The sequence below is a fragment of the Lutjanus erythropterus genome, chromosome 1, assembly GCF_056507025.1.
Source record: "Lutjanus erythropterus isolate fLutEry1 chromosome 1, fLutEry1.hap2, whole genome shotgun sequence".
Lineage (NCBI taxonomy): Eukaryota > Metazoa > Chordata > Actinopteri > Lutjaniformes > Lutjanidae > Lutjanus > Lutjanus erythropterus.
The window spans coordinates 14,376,424-14,393,883 of NC_139317.1; the positions used below are offsets into that span (position 1 = coordinate 14,376,424).

Genomic DNA, 17,460 nt, shown 5'->3' on the forward strand with positions numbered 1-17,460 from the left:
GAATTGATGGCCAGTGAGTAGGTTGTGAGTACTGAACTATTGATCCCACAGAATCAATTTGACCAATTTTTGCAGAAATTATATGGAAGAATTTGTGTTCCTGCAACACCAATTTTCTCTTTACCTGCAGCTTTATTTGCCACCTTTTAAGTTTTGATAATGTATGTAGAGGACTGTATTGTCAAAACCCATTCAATTTTGTGTCTGTAATCTATGAGCGTCTTTCTTTGTCATTTTAGCCACTTGCCTGATGAAGACCTGGTAGATTCAAAAGGTTGCCACTTCTGAAATCTGTCATCATGCAATAAATTTTTAACTACCAGTCTACAAGTAATACATTAGTAACCTGGAGAAAGGACAGCATTCATGGAGGCTGGCATGGAACGTTTACATTATAGTACCCATTTCATGATATTATAACTTATTTAATATTTAATGTTATTAATATTTTCAATTAAATACCTAAATGCGATCAGGACCTTTTTGCCACAGAGGTCTAGACCTGCTGTATATGAAAAGTGCCCTGAAATAACATCTATTATTATTTGGCACTATATAAGTAAAATAGACTTGATTTCCTGGTAACAACCCCTACATTTCTGAATATAGAGCCTCTTTGTGCAAAGTCACATTTCATAGGATATTACATGCACAGCTGTGAGTTTCTGGACTCCAGATAAAACAGCATTTTGAAAGTATCTTGCTTTCGTATCGTGACGTATTTCTGAGTGAAACAGGATAGACGGATGGAACATAAGATTGGGAGAAATTTGATTTTAACATTGAAAAGTGGGCGCGTCATAAGCCAGCGTTGCGTGCTGTTAACTAACAAATCTCTGTGCCGCTAAGAGCTGATGTCATGATATAACTTGGATTGGATTTTGATTTAAAAATAGAAGAAAAATAGTTTTTTGTATTTTTTTTTGGGGGGGGGGGGGCATATATTGTTAAATAGATTCCCAGTATGACCAAGGATGTGATCTAAAAAGGTTAAAAAGGCATTTTCCTTTTTGGAAAACAGTTGTGGATAATCTGGGTAGTGACATACCATTATCTCCCAGAATATGCCTATGAGGGGACAGAAGCCAAATACCCAACATATCAAGCAGAGAATTTTCTGTAATCATGGCAGGGACTACAACAGCTGCCAGGACAATTTCTAAGTTGTGGAAAACACCCAAACCCCCTGAACTGAAAGAGTGGGTAAACGTCATGACAAAAACAGCTTCATATGAACTTATGCTCAACAGAATGAACAACAGAAATAAGACCAAGGCATCAATCTGGGACCTGTTCTGGACTTCCATCACACTTCCCGATGAACTTGCAGCATGAATACCGTCCTATGAGTGCATCCAACATTAGAATCTGTTTTATGATATGTTTCTCAGCTATGTAATTATTAACATACCCTTTATACAAATGGTCTTATTTATATTGTATTTTCATATTATTTTTGTTTCGCCACGCCATTGATATGGCATGTAATGTGCATAATAAGAAACGTCTCACAATGTATAAGTCTGTATTGCCAAACACCAAAGATAAATGAAATAAAAACTTGAATTACAAAAACAAAAAAGGCATTTTCCATTTTATCTCCACTGTAAGTGTTAGATGCAGAACTACTTTCTATGGCTACACCTACAAATAATTATTTTATGTGACTGAAATAACATGATTTACTTATTATTTATGTATTTGTGACTGACACTAAGGGGCTGGTTTGGTTAGAAATATGGCATTATGATATTCCGGTGACAAACGATCCAGTGATCTCCAAACAAATGCTGCCATCTCCAGTATCTGAATACCTGGGAGTGTGAGTCCACTGGTTTGTCTGGGGGCCACTCATTGACTCTCTCTCTCTCCCTCCCCCTCTCCCTCTCTCTCTCCCTCTCTCTCTCTCTTTCTCTCTCCCGCTCCCTCTCTCGCTCTCTGTCTCGGTCCCGGCTCTGCTCCCGCTCCCGGTCTCTGTCTCGGGATCGCTCGCGGTTTTTCCGTCGACTGCCGTGGTGAGAGGACGACTTGGAGCTCCTCTGCAGGGACAGGTGCTCTTGTCCGTTACCAGGAACCTAACAAGATATAGGGACATGATTATTAGTTATCCAGAATATTTGCTCCATATACATGTTATTCTCTCTACGGCGAGGTCACCACACTCGTTTTCATCACACAGCACATCTCGCTCAGATCGCGGTGAGGTTCTTCATGCACCCCTCTGGCAGACAAAACACGGAGGTGGTGATGGTGATGACTTAATACAGATAAAAATGCACACGTTTTTTGAGTCTGAGTGTTTTCATGACAGGGTTGCAACTAATAATTATATTCATTATAAACCGATTATAGGTAGGGTTGTATGAGGTACTTAGACAATCAACGTGCTCCCAGTTCGGAGAAGCAACAGGAGTACTGGCATAGGAAGCTAAGCAATGTGCTGTTGTGGACAGGGTCAGCAGCCAAATGTATGTTAGCTACCAAAAAAAAAAAATCAATATCGGTTTAAGTGTACACTTTATTTAGAATATTTTCTCCACTTTATGTTTTCTGGCAGGAAACTGTGATTGCTCTCTCTAAACCAACCAAACTCCATAGATGAAATCAGTAATTTTGCATCCCAAAACACTGAAGTCGCTGACCAGCTCATTGAAGAGCTGAACAACCAGGTTTGCCAGCATGAGAAGGGCGAGTCCTCTGCTGTGTCACAGGACCCAGAAAACTCAATTTCACAAGAACCAGGACTTGTGGAAGAGGCTGAAGTCAGTCAGGAGCAGGCTGCAAAGAAGAAAAATCCATCTCTCTGGAAAAGAACTCGCCACTTCTTCGGATTAAGAAAGAGAAAAAGGGATAGGGATGATAAGTCCACATCAAACTGACTCACCTAATGTCCCAAATAAACATCACCATAATATGATCCAACCCCCCTAACAACACATTAAAATAGAAAGGTATGGGGCACCAGGTAGCACAGTTAGCAGGCTATCAGCCCTCTGCAGTTTCAGAATTCCATTCTGAGTGGCTGTAGAAGGCTCGGAGCTCGCATGTGCTCTTTGTGTCTATGTGGGTTCTCTCCGGGTGCTCCGGCTTCCTCACACAGTCCAAAGACATGCAGCATAATGGGTTAATTGGTGACTCAGTGTCAGCTGGATAGGCTTCAGCCCCCTTAAAAAATAGACTTAATTGATTTTTTTAGATTGGTGTATTGGTACTTTTACTAAGATCTGACAGCTTCTTTTGCCACTGGAGTCAGAATATATAATATCAATATACAAACTATACATGTCAGTTTTCTTTGCCCATGGCAGATAAAGGTCATAAATATAAGTTAGAAGTGTCATTATGCAACATTTCAACAAAATATACTGGTTTTTCTGGATAGTATTAGCCCATATCCATCAAGAAAGGGAAAACTTTATGCTGGATAAAACTGTGTCAAAAATAAGGACAAAATGCTGACCATAACATACTCATGTTGTACATAATACGGAATATTTTTGACCCAAAAACTGACATTCGAGGATCCTGAATATCAGTGTTTGGATTATTTAAAAATGGATTTTCTTCAATCTTTAAACACAGATTCAATCTCAGAGACAGGATATTGCAGGGCTGCTTTATAAATCCGTTGTGTTGGATTTAGTGCCATCTTGTGGTGAGCTTACAGATCGCAAACACCTTGTCTCACTCTCCCCTTGCGAGTGGGAGAACCTAAGATAGCTGTGAAACTCATGCAACACGTGAGCAGTCCTTTCTAGAGCCACTGTTCTGGGCTACTTACACCAAAAGGTAACGCAGTACTGTGAAAACTAACTTTTTAGTTACTATGAAAAAAAAGTTCTCCTATTAAGTTTTGAGTTAAGTTTTCTTCAGCTCGGTTTCCATTTTTGCGTATTCGTTCTCCAGGTACTTAGAAAAAGTGTTTCGTCCCATTTGCCGTGTGACGCCCGGTATCATGCTAACTAGCTTCCTGAAAGCGGACGACTCCACAATAGAAATTGGCTGCATGTCTTCTACAACATACCTTGCAATGGCTTTATCAACTTTTTCCTGGTTAGCAGGAGCAGTCAGTCCCTCGGTTAAAATCCAGCTGCTGTTGCTGAGGTGGTGGAGGTGAAGTGGCATCAGAGTCTGTGTCTGTACTCTTAGCTACTAGCTTCGTCGCAGCATGTTGTTTCTGTAGGTGTTTCAACAGGTTTGAATTGCTATTTTGGGCAGTAGATAAGATCTTTGATCCGAGACACAACTTACATTTAACTAAAACGTTCTTCTCTTTGTGCTCGAGGTCAAGTAGTGAGAATATCTCCATGTAAAGAAACTTGACTTGGGCTCCGCTGCAGATGCCATGATGATACCAGTCTTGTAAACAGACACGCCCACACGGCGTGTCTTCTCCCATCTCCCCGCTGCCACACACACACACACACACACACAGGAAGATTCAGGACTACACGGCTCTGGCTGTAGCTCAGTCTCTAGCCGAGACTACACAAAAAATAACATAAAATAATGGAGTAACGCATCATGTAGTAACGCTACTGAATTTAAAAAATAATGTGTTAGATTACTAGTTACTGCAAAAAATAACGGCGTTACAGTAACTTTGTAATGCGTTAGTCCCAACACTGGTGCCAACTGTCATCTATGGTAGGTAACACACTGACTAAGGATAAGTACCTCATACAAACCCACTTTGAAAAAAATCAGAACTATCCCTGAAAATTCATATTGTCAGCAAACTAAGAAAAGCAGCAAAGTGTCACTTTGGAGAAACTGAAACCAGCAAATATTTGATAATTTTGCTTGATAAGCGACTTAAAAGATAATTCAATAATCAATTAATTAGATGAAAAGAAGAGCTTTAATTGATTTTGTTAACTTTGGACAGAGCCAGGCTAGTTGTTTCCCCGTGTTTCCGGTTTTTGTGCTGAGCTAAGCTAACAGGCAGCTGTTTGTAGCCTCATATTCAACAGACAGATATAAGCCTGGTATTGACATTTTCACCTAAATCTCAGCGAGAAAGCCAATAGGTGAAATTCCCAAAATGTTGAATTCTTCCTTTAATTGAATTATTATTTGAGCACAGTACTTAGAGAGTCCATAAATGTCCACAGTATGCGTTTGGCTATACATGTGGGTTCAGGTGCTTATAAATGTGTTGAATATGATGATGTTTAATATCTGAAAAGAATGAGTCTTGACGTGCAGAAGTGTCGGCCTCACAAACAGCACACACTGCATGAAATCAATGTCTTACAATGCAAGGTGAATGCAAGGGGACCTCATTTGACAAACACTGTAGCGAGACAAAACGGATGCACAAACACCGTGCAGTATTAGACTCAAAACATATTTGAAATCCTCTCAATCTGGAATATTTCTCAGTCAGTCAATCGTCAGGCGTTTGAGAGGATTTCAAACCAGCTCATTCTGATTAGTGCGGTCGGCGTGAGTCAACATGCAGTTGTAGTGTTGAGGTTAGATTACTGGTGAGGCCGGGTAGGGCGCGGGAGGCTGGTGTTGTACCATGGGAGAGGCGACTACAGGTAGGACTTTGACAGCTGAGTTGTGCTTTAAGCTATTCTTAGAGCTAAAGAGGGGGAAAAGGCTTTTCTTGATGCTCGGGTTCCTCCCGTCCTCCATGTCCGTCTGTGGAGCAGAAGACGTACAGCCAACACAACTCTCAACACAGAAAAACTACTACAGCACCTGATGCACAACCATCTACAGAAATACCACTTAATAATAGATACAGACAGAAAAAATCAATAAGAGCATGAAGATTTGATTGTTAAGATAAACATGGAAGCAAACAGACCAGCATTAAAGGATTATTCTGTTTTATTACGTTACATTTGTTCATCATTTCTATCTGTTATAATAACATCATATTGTGAAGAAAGGCTGAGAAAAAAGTTTTGCTGACTAAGATGATTTTCTTTTCCTCTTTAAATAAACTTGAATCTTTTGCGTTGACCCCCCCTTTTCACTTTTTTACAGTGTACAATCCATTTGTATTTGACATAACAACATCACTACAATGAAGTCTAATGAGGAAAGAAATAAGTGGTGAAATTGTTACCTTTTTTCCTCTTGTTACGCCTTTTGCACTGTTTCTTGCATTTTGCAACTCTTTTTTTCAGCCCTGACTTACAATAATCCTGTGCAATAACTGAAGAGTGCAATTACTCTATGTGCAATAATTTAACTTGCGCAATTATTCTGACAAATAAGACACATATTTTTACATACTTTTAGTATATATTTTTTTCTGTTGTTGCTATATTGTCTCTATATATATTGTAGTAGATTGTACGTATTTTTACATACATATTTTCTATTTCTTATAGCTGCTTAACATGACCAGTCCGCCCTCAGGGATCAATGAAGTATTTCTGATTCTGATTTTAATGAGTGATGGCAGAAACTACGAAAACTGACACATGTAATAAATCAGAATTTCCCTTTAACATTCTTTGTAGTCAACATCAGTGTTCATCTACACAGTAAGTTTCACATAGTTTTCACAGTATTAAGCACATTTAAAACTCTGATGGCAGAATAAACGGATGCAGCAGATGATCACTGTCGGATGCACCAGTCTGAAAAAAACCTTCTGATCAGCATTTAGCACTCACTAAAATAAAATTTGTAGACGAGGGAAACAACATCAAACCAAAGCAAACATTTGACAGGTGGTGACTTAAATGATCTTACTATTTGTGTCTTCTTCTTCTTCTTTTTAATGGCTCTGAAGAAGCCTTGTTTTTCCTTCTCTTTGGTGGGCTCTGGAGGATTCATGACCATTGCTTCTGCGGCGGTCCTACGAGGCAAATGTGGAAAAATTGCTCCAATGACTCATGTTTGAAATTACAAGCTCAAGACTGAATCGTGACTTCTTCTCAGGTGTGTCTCAAATGCTAGGGCGCAACCTAAATAGATAAAGTGATGACTGGGACACAATTACAGAGATAAAAGACACTAACATAACCACAGCAGCACAATGGAAGACTGGAACTGATGTTTGAATAATTCTCAAATTTAAGCTTTCAGCTTTAAGTCTACAAGTAGCTACTCAAATTGTTCACTTTGAATCAGAAAATTAGAAAAACACAATGAGGGATTTTAAAGCAAATTGTGACCAGGGTAAAAGGAAATGTTTCTTGTTCACTTAATATTAACATGTGCACTTATGGTTTATTATGACAATAAATGCAAACAATACAAATATTGTTTATTTTTTTCAACTGTCAACACAATCAACATAAGGAAGAAAATATTTGTTTCTATTAAATAACCACAGGCATGACAACGTGTTTTCATTAATTTCATTTTAGTAATTTACAGTCAGCCTGTTGTCACTCCCGACTTGTTAAATACAGAAGCTTCATCAGGGCTCCTCTGCTTCAAACTGTGATCCTGTAAGCACCCCTCCAGTGTAATTTCTGGAGGCGGTCCTTTACTGTTATGTTTTGGTGCGTTGCCGAGGTCAGATGATGGAGGATAAAGAACCAGAAAGTCCGTGTAGGAGGAAGTGCGGTGGATAGATGTGTCAAACAAACACAGGGTTTTCACCCAGGAGACCGACATTTGCGTCTTGTGTGAAACCAAATGTTGATTTGTTTTTAAAATGTTTGTGATAAGGCTAAATAGTTCCATAAAATAGTTATCCTTCTCTGAACTCCGCCCTCTGTAGTTACCGTTGCTACGTCAGTCAAGCTTTCCATTCTCGCATTACACATATGCCATTTACAGTGATAACGGCGGCAGATTTAACATCGAAACTGGCAGTAATTTTTAAAACACAAGGCCTTTGATTCCACAGAAAAGTGAACAAAAGCAGCTTCTGATTTCTAGGTGACGACCGCGGATTTTGTCGGCTAAAATGATGACTCTAGCATGCTAGCAGATTTCATAAGTGTAGCTGGCTAATGTAAGCTAACTAATGTTTGAACTCCTTCAGTCGGCGGAGAAGTCCGCCTCCAGCTGAGTTTTTAATGTTCCCAAGTAATACATTTTAAAAAGAGAACCGTACTTTCTTCGCGTCTCCGCTTCTTGGATGATGGGGATTCACTGTCCGCTGCTTTTTGTTCTGGTACAGTGAATGTATGATCCTCCATCTGTCAAAACTGTGCCAGTCAAGGTTCACAACGCTAAATGGTCTGCCAGCAATCACCCGCGTCTATCCTCCCCGTCTACTTCCGTGTTTACGATGCGGCGTCTAGGTAAGGTCACCATGGGCTTCCCAAGACTCACTGTTAGTGCAGTTTGTCCGCTCTGCGCTGCCGTAGACGGTGCAGGATGATGATCCCCGTAAGTCGACCCAACAGTATGTAACCATAAATGGCTATTTCTAAAGCAACGGCAACATATAGATTCTGAGTTTACGTTGATTGATAATAATAAATAACATACTTATATATAATATATCTCATTTATGTACATAAATTCCTGGAATTATTACACACTGGTCCTTTAATAGCTATGTACAGGATATAGCGCCCTAGTTACAGTTGCTAATCTATGATTGGGCAGCTGCTGTTTGGAGGCGGGGCTTAGTGAAGCATCAATTGCGTTATAATTTTCAGTATTAGAGAGAGCTAATTTTCATTGATTTTTGCTAGGGTCTGAACAAAGCACAGATGTTTTTTTTAATCTGTATAATATGATGTGTAGGTATGGCAATCTAACATATTTTTTAAAATCCAAATCATGGCGTGTTTCTGAGACCAATCACGTAGTTTTGTTGCCTTTATTGAACAAAGTATCAAGTAGCTAGAGGAGCACCTAAAGCATCATATCTTGAGGCAGAGGGCCACTGACCAAGCTACCATATTTGACAAGTTGAGAGTGAGTCTGTGATACTTTACAGCACCGTCAGCAAAGTAATCCTGTAAAATCTAATTGATCTTAAATGGTGCTGTGACAGACTTTGTGTGACAATGAGGAAAATAAGCAAGATAGAAACACAGAGTTTGATCTGTAGGCTGAATCTCATATGTAGCAAAGAAAATGTGACAAAAATCTTGAATTTATTGTAGAAGTTCAGCTGCAGTTTAGAAACGGATCTGTGCTGAGAGAACCTGTAAATGTTACAACTACAAATGTGGACACTTCAATTTAAGTCAAGCAGGTTTCTTTGACACAACCTTGAATGAAGTGTGCATAAATTGTAGCACTGCCTGCTGTTACAGTCAAAAAAACTCATGATGAAAAAATTCTCACCAGTCAAAAGCCGTCTGGCGTTTGGAGTGGTTGGCCATGGCAACGGGATCTACGGGTACACCGGGTACGACCGGCCCTCGACCCTGCCCGACGCCGTCGTGGAAAGAGGAGGAATTATCTGGTCTGGGGGATGGGACTGAAGAGAAGCAATGAGGAAAGATTATTATTATTATAAAACAGTGTATCTGTAGATTTTACTGAAGAGGGTCTGTTGGTATTTTCTTCTTCAGTATTATAAATCTGTGGGAGTCTGGGAGTTATTCCACAATTTTCTTTGCTGCACTCACATTTCCCAAAATCCACCATGTCTGCTTTGTCTGTTTAAGCCCAAGTTGTTATCTCTGCCTCCTTTATTAAGGATTTCTCTCCGTATAATTGTTAAACACAATGCAGAATGGCAAATGTAGAAAGAAACCCTTGTTCCTTGACATTTACTATTAATCTGTCACAAACCCCAAAGTTTTTGTGTCAAACTAATTTATTCAGAGCAGCTCTCTGATAAAATCTCTAGAGGGTTTTTCTTTGAAACCTTTTTGGTTTGTTTTTCTCTTGGTCTTTATTTTTCTCCTCAGTTTATAAAGGACTGAATGGTATGAGGTCGACTTGCACCTCTTTCAAACCAAGGCTTTTATAATGATAAAATTAAATGTTATGTTTTTTCTTTCTTTATTTTTTATTAATAATATTCCACATTTTTGGTCACGCTAGTTTTAATTTCAACAATTGTTTCATAGACTGCCTTGAAATGTTGTCCTCAGGGGATGAATCTTACTGAGTCTTCAGTTTTTCTCAGTTGATCCTCTCATTTTTCCTCTGGTGCTACCCAACGCCCCAACAACAGTTGCAGTGATTGTCATTAAATTTCATACAGACGTCCATAACCCTAAGAATGAATTGTAATAATCTGATGATCCTGACTTTATCTCTGGTGCCATCATGGGGTCAAAATTTTCCAATACTTTCTGATTAAACATCTGCAACAGTAATGACATTCCCATTAACCTCTGATCTACTTTGTGTTTAGAGCTAATTAGAAAATGTTAGCATGCTAAGATGCTAAACCTGGATGGTGAACATGGTCAATATTATACCTGATGAACAGTGTGAGCATGCATATAAGTAAGCTGACTATAAAAAGCTAACACTAAGCTAATGCTAATGGGGTTTTATTTGGAAATGTGGTAAAATAAATCTATGACAATAAATCTAAAATACTAAAATACTTTTGTAAGAAAATAATAAATTGAACAAGATGTTAGGCCAAAATGAAGAGAGCCCCTGAGTACTGCACGCAGCACAAAGAGCCTTTAAATTAAAACCCTTCACATATGAAAAGATCTTTGAAACTGAATTTTGAGTTTTAGTTTTGACCCTTTGAGGTTCCTGTAGCTGGTCAGTGTGGAGTGTTAAAACCAAAGAAATAGACTGAGTAAGCAATGTGAAGTCCGCAGATATTAGTTTGTTTACACAGATCACTGGGAATATATACCTGTTTTATGTTAAGTATGTGAAGTAAAATCGATCTCTAATAATATTATCCCTATTCTATTTGTGCGTCTTTTCTGTTGTCTTGTACTTCTTTTATAACTTGTCTACTTCTTGCCTCATTCTGTGTTATGGAAAGCATTTTCAGTCATTTAAAGGTACAACAGAAATAAACTTGCCTAAATAATTCACACTACACACACTTTGGTGATTCCTGTTCCTCACCTCGATAGAAGCTGCCGACTCTCCGAGGCATGGACTCAGTGAAGATCATCCGGTTCTCCTTGGAGGAACCCCCATCCTCACCATGAGGGTCGTGATACATAACGTTACCGACCTAAGAAACACACACCCATCACGCGGACACACAAATACACACATGGACACGGGACCACACAGAGTTCCTCAGTATCTTAAGCTTTGTGGTTGATAATCTCACTTTAATCTCACTTCATTGCTTATCTTTAGCTATCATCACATTCTCCGCTGGCTCACATCACAAGACATTCGGGACAATCTTAGAGCTTTTCAGTGAGGCTACATTTATACCAGCGACAACGTGCAGTGAAGCTGTTGACCTGAGTAGAAACAGAGAAAAGCTATGGAAACCAGCGGTCAGAAGAGCTACTGGCTGTGTTGGGAGAACTAGCTGGAGGTAGGGAGGAGTCAGGGGGTCGGACCTCGTTTTTAGAGCGCTGTGTATGAAAAGCAGCTGTGTTGTCCCTCGTAGAGTCTTTGATGGGGGCGCAAGGGTGGCTCATGTCTTTAGGGGACTGCTCACTCTGTTGAGAAGACGGACAGGCGCAGGTCAAAGCAGACTGGAGAAGCAGCATGAAGCAGAGGCAATGATAATGTGAGACAGTGACAGTCCCTGCACGCACGCATCAACACACATTTTTGATTTGTGTTTTAAAGGAAAGATTCACCCTCAGAGACAGTCATAGGTTTTCAAGTCAAGTTCGAGTCAGTCACCCAGAGGGCATGCGCTCACCAGAGTCTTCTGCTGGCCGAGCTGGTTATCATCCTACTAACTTAATGGAGATAAGATAATTTAACCATGCAGCTCTTCTAGACTTCTCAAATGTTATTGGAATAAATGTTTTTCTTTTACTTTAGAATCATTTATCAAGACAGAGTGATTTTTTTTTTACCATACCCATACTGCCAACTGAGCTACAACCCCCTGTTTTCTTTATTAAAACAACCTCCTCAAAACTTTAGATTTTATTAATTCACCTAACTGTTTATTTACATTATCTGAAAATCTTTTCTCCTATACATTTACATCTAAATGTAAAATCCTCTGTACAATGATGTCATTATGGTGGAGAAAACTGAATCTCTTATTTATTTTACTAATTTTTTACCCAAAAAACAGGTATTTTTGAAAAGATATTTAGTCTGAAAATATAATATTCTTAAAAAAAACCCACTTTCATTAAATTACTGAAGACCTGATCTTTTCAGTATCTGACATCAGAGCTGCTCTGCATTTTAGTCAGTGATCTAAGTCATTTATTATTCACAAAACAAAAGGAAGAGGATCCTGCAATATGTGCGTATGTGCCCTGACTGGGTGCTTGAAAGAAAAACAACACTTTTCTGGCTCAGTATTGTAGCTGTGGTAGAAAATACATTGTCTAAATGACCTTTTACCTCTGGGGCTAAGAAAAACACAACACTATATGATATAATGGATCCTAATGGACCCTTTTAACAGCGCTCGTGTCAGTATTTTAAGGTGAATGTTTCCTTTAACTACCACCACACTCACAGGACTGTCTGCCACTAACCCTCGTCATGTCATCAGTGCAGTCCTCTCTTGAAGAGCTCACTGAGTGTCCAGTCAGGGTGGTCCGGTGCTGCAGCTGAGGGGAGAGGAGCTGCAGGCTACTGGCACGTGTCGGTATCGCCTGCCCCGGGGCAGGCAAGCCCGCCATCCCAGTCTCGACCCCATGTGGTCGGTGGCGCTCCCTCCTCACGTACATGGAGTGGCGTTGAGGCCGTTGCTGAGAGGAGAAGGGGGAGGTGTAGCCCAGGCCGTAGTGATATGACTCGTGTGGAGAAGGCAGAGTGTGAGTGGAGGGCATCCCTGCTCCTCCTGGGTCTAAGAGCTCCGGAGCACCGGCCTCCTCTGGAGAACAGAGAAAAGATCAAAATTATTAGAGCTTCAAGCAACGATTATTTTCATGATCTATTATCCCTATTATAAAATATTCAATCTAGAAACAGTGTGAAAAATTCCCATTACCACTGTGGGGACAATTATGGCAGATTAGCTTGCTGGTTAGCTGATGTTATGCTAACATTAGCTCCTCAAATGTAACTAGCTAGCTAGTCTTGCATAGCCAGACCTATATCTCCATGCGCTCAGTGCTGGAGAAAGGTCTGGCTCCACACAAAAGTCTGGCTTCTGCTATAGGTTAAAAAATGCTCTGGCTGGTTTGTATTTCTTTAAACCAATCACAGTTCTCCTGGGCAGTTCTAAGCCTAGCATGAAGCGACCATGCCCTTGCAAAATAGTGTTGTGAAGGAACTTGTTTTGGTGAAACATTAACACATGGGGACGTGAACACTGGCATTAAAATCCCCACGACCGATAGTTTACATTTTGTACCGTTAGCGACCAGCTGCTAACTAGCCATTTTCAGCATGAGGGTTGCTAGTTCGGAGGTTGTTGTTGTTTCCCATCGTGATGGAGGTTTTGAAAACGTACATAGCAGATAGCGTCTGTTTCAGGCAACCAATGGCAGAGCTACATCTGATGAGTCGGACTCTTAGCTAACTCTTGATGTAGATTAGCTAGGTAGTTAGCTGGCATTTTGCTAACATTAGCTATCAAATATAGATTAGCTCAGGGCTGCCAATTTTCACCTAAAGCTTGGAGTAGGTTTGTTCCAAAATGAGGCTGGTGGGTGGGTGGATTGCTTGTCGCTTACCCTAATCCTGAGTAACACCTGACAAATTCATGAAATTGGATGAATGACCATTGCACAGTGGTAAAAGTGAACTTAATACCTTTACTCAAGTACATGTACTTTTTTTTTCAATTTTATGACTTTAACACTCCACTACAATTTAGAGAAAAGTATTGTACTTTCTACTCCACTACATTTGGTTAAGTAGTCACGAACTATTAAGGCTAGAGGCAAAAGTTAACATGAGAAAATGCATGTGGTGTGAGAGCATGTGATATCTGTCAATTGCATGCAGAGTTTGCAGCCCTGTTAGCTTGCTAAAGATGACAACAGTGTTGTGTGTAATTGTAATAACTAAAAGATTTCAAAGAAGGGTGGAAACACTGCAAAATGCTGAAACATCTTTCTGTGCAACATGTGTTTAAATTCCAGGAAGGCCATGTGTTTGACATTCTGTCCATGCATGCTACTGCTTCCCAACTGAGCGGCACGTACTTTACCAGGGTAAATATCCTGTGTTAGAATAACATTCGCACCAAGCAGGCAAGCTTAGCAGAGTTTTTCTTTGACTAACACTAAACAAAAAAAGCAAAAATTAATGTTGTACCGATATTCATCCATTTTAGATGAAGACAGACAGACTGTTGCTACTGCTAGCTTAATTAAAATTGATCAGGAATCAATAATGGAATCGATATCATTAAAATCTTATCAGTTCTCATCCCTAGATAAAGGCAATATTTTTGCTAATTTAATGGCTGACTGGCTTTCTGTGTGTTTGTTTTTGTTGGATGAGGGTGGAGGCAGAGATCTAATGTTTGATGCGCTGGGTATAAATAAAAGAAAATCTGGTTGAAGCCTGAAGCCAAAGACAATCTTCCATTCTTAATTCAGTGGACAATAAAGTTGGTTCTTGAATACAAATATAACTCTTAACACTTACCTGGTGCTAAAGATTTATGTCTGGATTTATGTCTGGATGAGGAGTCCAGTGTGCTGCTCTCCATGCGGACGTTGCCGCTGCTACGAGAGGCGGGGCTGTGACCGGATCGGTCGCTGTGTCGAGCAGAGGGGCTGCCAGGCGGCCCCGGAGGACCTGAAGGGGCGTTGAGGTCTAAACAGCTGGCAGGGAAGAAGCGGGCGCTGGGTCCCACCCCTGCACTCGTGTTGGAGTTTGGGTCATCTGGGTGGAGTCGACCATCGCTGAGGTTCCCCACAGATTTGGCGTCGCTCAGCGCACTGTGGCTCTTGGACAGGCTGAGATAAGAGGCAGAGCTCTTAGAAGAGGAGGACATGGATCCGTGAGCAGAGTCGGCCATACTGTGGGCGTGACGGCCATGTTGTTTCTCTCCTCCTGACTGCAGTGTGTTGGTCTTGCCTTCCAGGAAGGTGTGGCGGCCGGCCTGCTGCTGCTGTTGCTGTTGCTGTTGTTGCTGCTGCTGCTGCTGAGAGCGAGAGGAGCTGGGTTTGCCATGGACATACTTCGCCCCGTGGTCTGGCAGCTTCGGGGAGGGTCCTAGGTTAAAATCAAACTCTGTCTTGCCTTTGGCTTCTTTGGGACTGAGGAGATGCGGCAGGTTGTTGTTAGCCAGGTCTTTGCTGGATGAGGCAGAACGATTTAGGGTCTGGGACATGTACTGGCCCTTGGGGTGGAGGGTTGGACTTAAACTGGACGGGGGCGGTTTGTTGCCATTTAGGAAACTCTTGTTGCTGAGGTGATGGAGGTCACCATGACGAGGGAGGCTGGAACATTCTTTGCTGTTGGAGCGACGGCTCGTGCTCTTGGTGTGACTCCTGGAGGGGCAGAGGGATGGACAGATAGGAGTGTTTATTATTTTAGCTGATCATCATATTAGTAGTCCTACTTTGTGGATGGAAACTCTGAACTGAACATTATCTGCGTATTATGTTTGTGTATGAATATGCAGAATCTGGAGGCAAGGGAATAGATTTTGGTAACAAGTGTTCTGGTTTTAATTTATAATCCCTTTGAAGTCCTGGTAGTATTGACCAATCACATTTTGAACAGGCTTTGGCCGTGTGCAGTATGGAGAAGGAAAAAGGTGGAACCAATTGGCCAAAACGCAATTTTGGAACCTATCAGCTATGGTCTGATGACAATTTAGCTTTTTATTAGCTTTTTAAAAATGTATCTGCATTCATATTCAAATAAAATCCAGTCGCAGACGTCATCACTCAGCTCCAACTCCATTCTCACATCTCAAGTTGCTAATTAAAACAATGACCACTGCCCAGACATCTATTATCTGGATATGTACTAGCTGCACCGGAGGCTCCGAAACATTGGCTGTTGCCCCCAGAGGCTAAATCGTCATCAGACAATAGCTGATGGGTTCAGAGGTTGCTCTTAATCCAATGATTCTACTACTGCTTGATGTACAAACTCTTCCGTCTTTCAAAAACATTACACTTTATAAAACTGGAAGAAAACTGTCCTTAAATGGGACATCTTCTCTCAGGAAACAATACTTGTCAGAACAAATCTGTTTTCTGCTTTTTTTTTTTAATCAAGTGTTTCCTGAAAGTCATATTGTTTTGTGCTGCATTGATTTATTTTGTGTGCTGCAGATCAGAGTCAAAACACGCCAACATTTTTCATGTCCAGGTGCTGTGTCTAGATATAATGATAAAAGATGATCAGTGTTTTAACTACAGTGTGGTTTTTTTTGGGGAGTCCTGCGTTTTGGTATGGAGGGGTGGGAAGGTACTGTAGGCTACATATATGTGCATACATACATGCAAAAATATAGTACATTGCTTTTAAGTTGTCCCTTTCAAAGCTACAGCATGCTCTCTATGGATGCCCTTATGCAATCAGGATGGATTTTGTCCATCGGTAAAGACTTTGATACTGAAGTGGCTATACAGGTATCCACCAGATGAGCCAAAAACCAATATCAGTCTCAGTGTTTACTAAGTGGGATTCAAAATGTTCACTGTAAGTTGACTGCAGGTAGAAGCTGTGGCAGAAAGTAAAAATAGAGGAATTGTAGTTTAACCTTGTGGGAACTGTGTTCTCTCCGTGATGGTGCGTTTTCCTCTTGGAGGAGCGCGGTGGGTTGGGAGACGCAGGAGGAGGCCGCTCTCGCTCTGCCTGCCTCAGAGGCTGGAAGGCCGGATGGTTCAGACTCTGCTCTGTCAGATAACGCTCAGTGGGGTTTAGCAGCAACAGGTTCTGATGACGAAAAGAGTGAAGAAATACAAATATCTCACATTTTATCTATTCAAATTATTGGTGCATATATAAAGGACAGATAACACATTATGTCCAAGTAAATTCCATAACATTTGGCGTATATGTTGGTATTTTACCTTCATCAGATCCAACATCAAACCACTCAAGATGCCTTGGTACCTTCTCTCCAAAGTCTGGGGGTGAGTAACAGAGGGAAACTGGCAGACACACACACACACACAAAAACACAAACACACTGGATCAAATTCGCATCCAAACTTTTGTGCATTGAAAATTACTACATTAGGATTTCCAACACAGGCTACAGTCGATGCTCCTGCCAGTAAAAAAAATATTTCTCGGCTCAGATCACACAGAAATCTATCACTGGATCACACTAAACAAACTACCAAACACACACAAACACACAAAGTCTTGTTTCGGCCTTCTGGGACATTTTCTCTTGCTGCTAAACTGAACACCAACCACCTATCTCATGAGTCATAGCAATCCACTCAGTCATGGTGCTGGGAACGCTGCCACGAGAGAGAGAGAGAGAGAGAGAGAAGGAGACAGAGCTGGAGGGAGAAGGAACAACGGTAGAAACGGTGAGGAGGAGGAGAAAGAAGAAGCATA

At 40.7% G+C, this 17,460-nt stretch overlaps 1 protein-coding gene across 4 annotated transcripts in view; it reads right to left on the reverse strand.

Moving 5' to 3' along the window:
- Nucleotides 1–17,460, reverse strand: part of cdkl5 (cyclin dependent kinase like 5) — a 54,816-nt gene that overhangs the window by 1,776 nt on the left and 35,580 nt on the right. For 2 of the 4 annotated variants that reach the window (XM_084714387.1, XM_084714380.1), the window contains exons 11-20: nt 16,962–17,042; nt 16,649–16,824; nt 14,572–15,422; nt 12,504–12,844; nt 11,391–11,492; nt 10,936–11,047; nt 9,226–9,361; nt 6,718–6,823; nt 5,488–5,649; nt 1,815–2,075 (exon numbers count right to left, since the gene is read on the reverse strand). In XM_084714387.1, the coding sequence (XP_084570513.1) occupies nt 1,815–2,075; nt 5,488–5,649; nt 6,718–6,823; nt 9,226–9,361; nt 10,936–11,047; nt 11,391–11,492; nt 12,504–12,844; nt 14,572–15,422; nt 16,649–16,824; nt 16,962–17,042 (2,328 nt within the window). The remainder of the gene's footprint in view (nt 1–1,814; nt 2,076–5,487; nt 5,650–6,717; nt 6,824–9,225; nt 9,362–10,935; nt 11,048–11,390; nt 11,493–12,503; nt 12,845–14,571; nt 15,423–16,648; nt 16,825–16,961; nt 17,043–17,460) is intronic. The other 2 variants (XM_084714393.1, XM_084714399.1) reach the window with 2 other exon arrangements.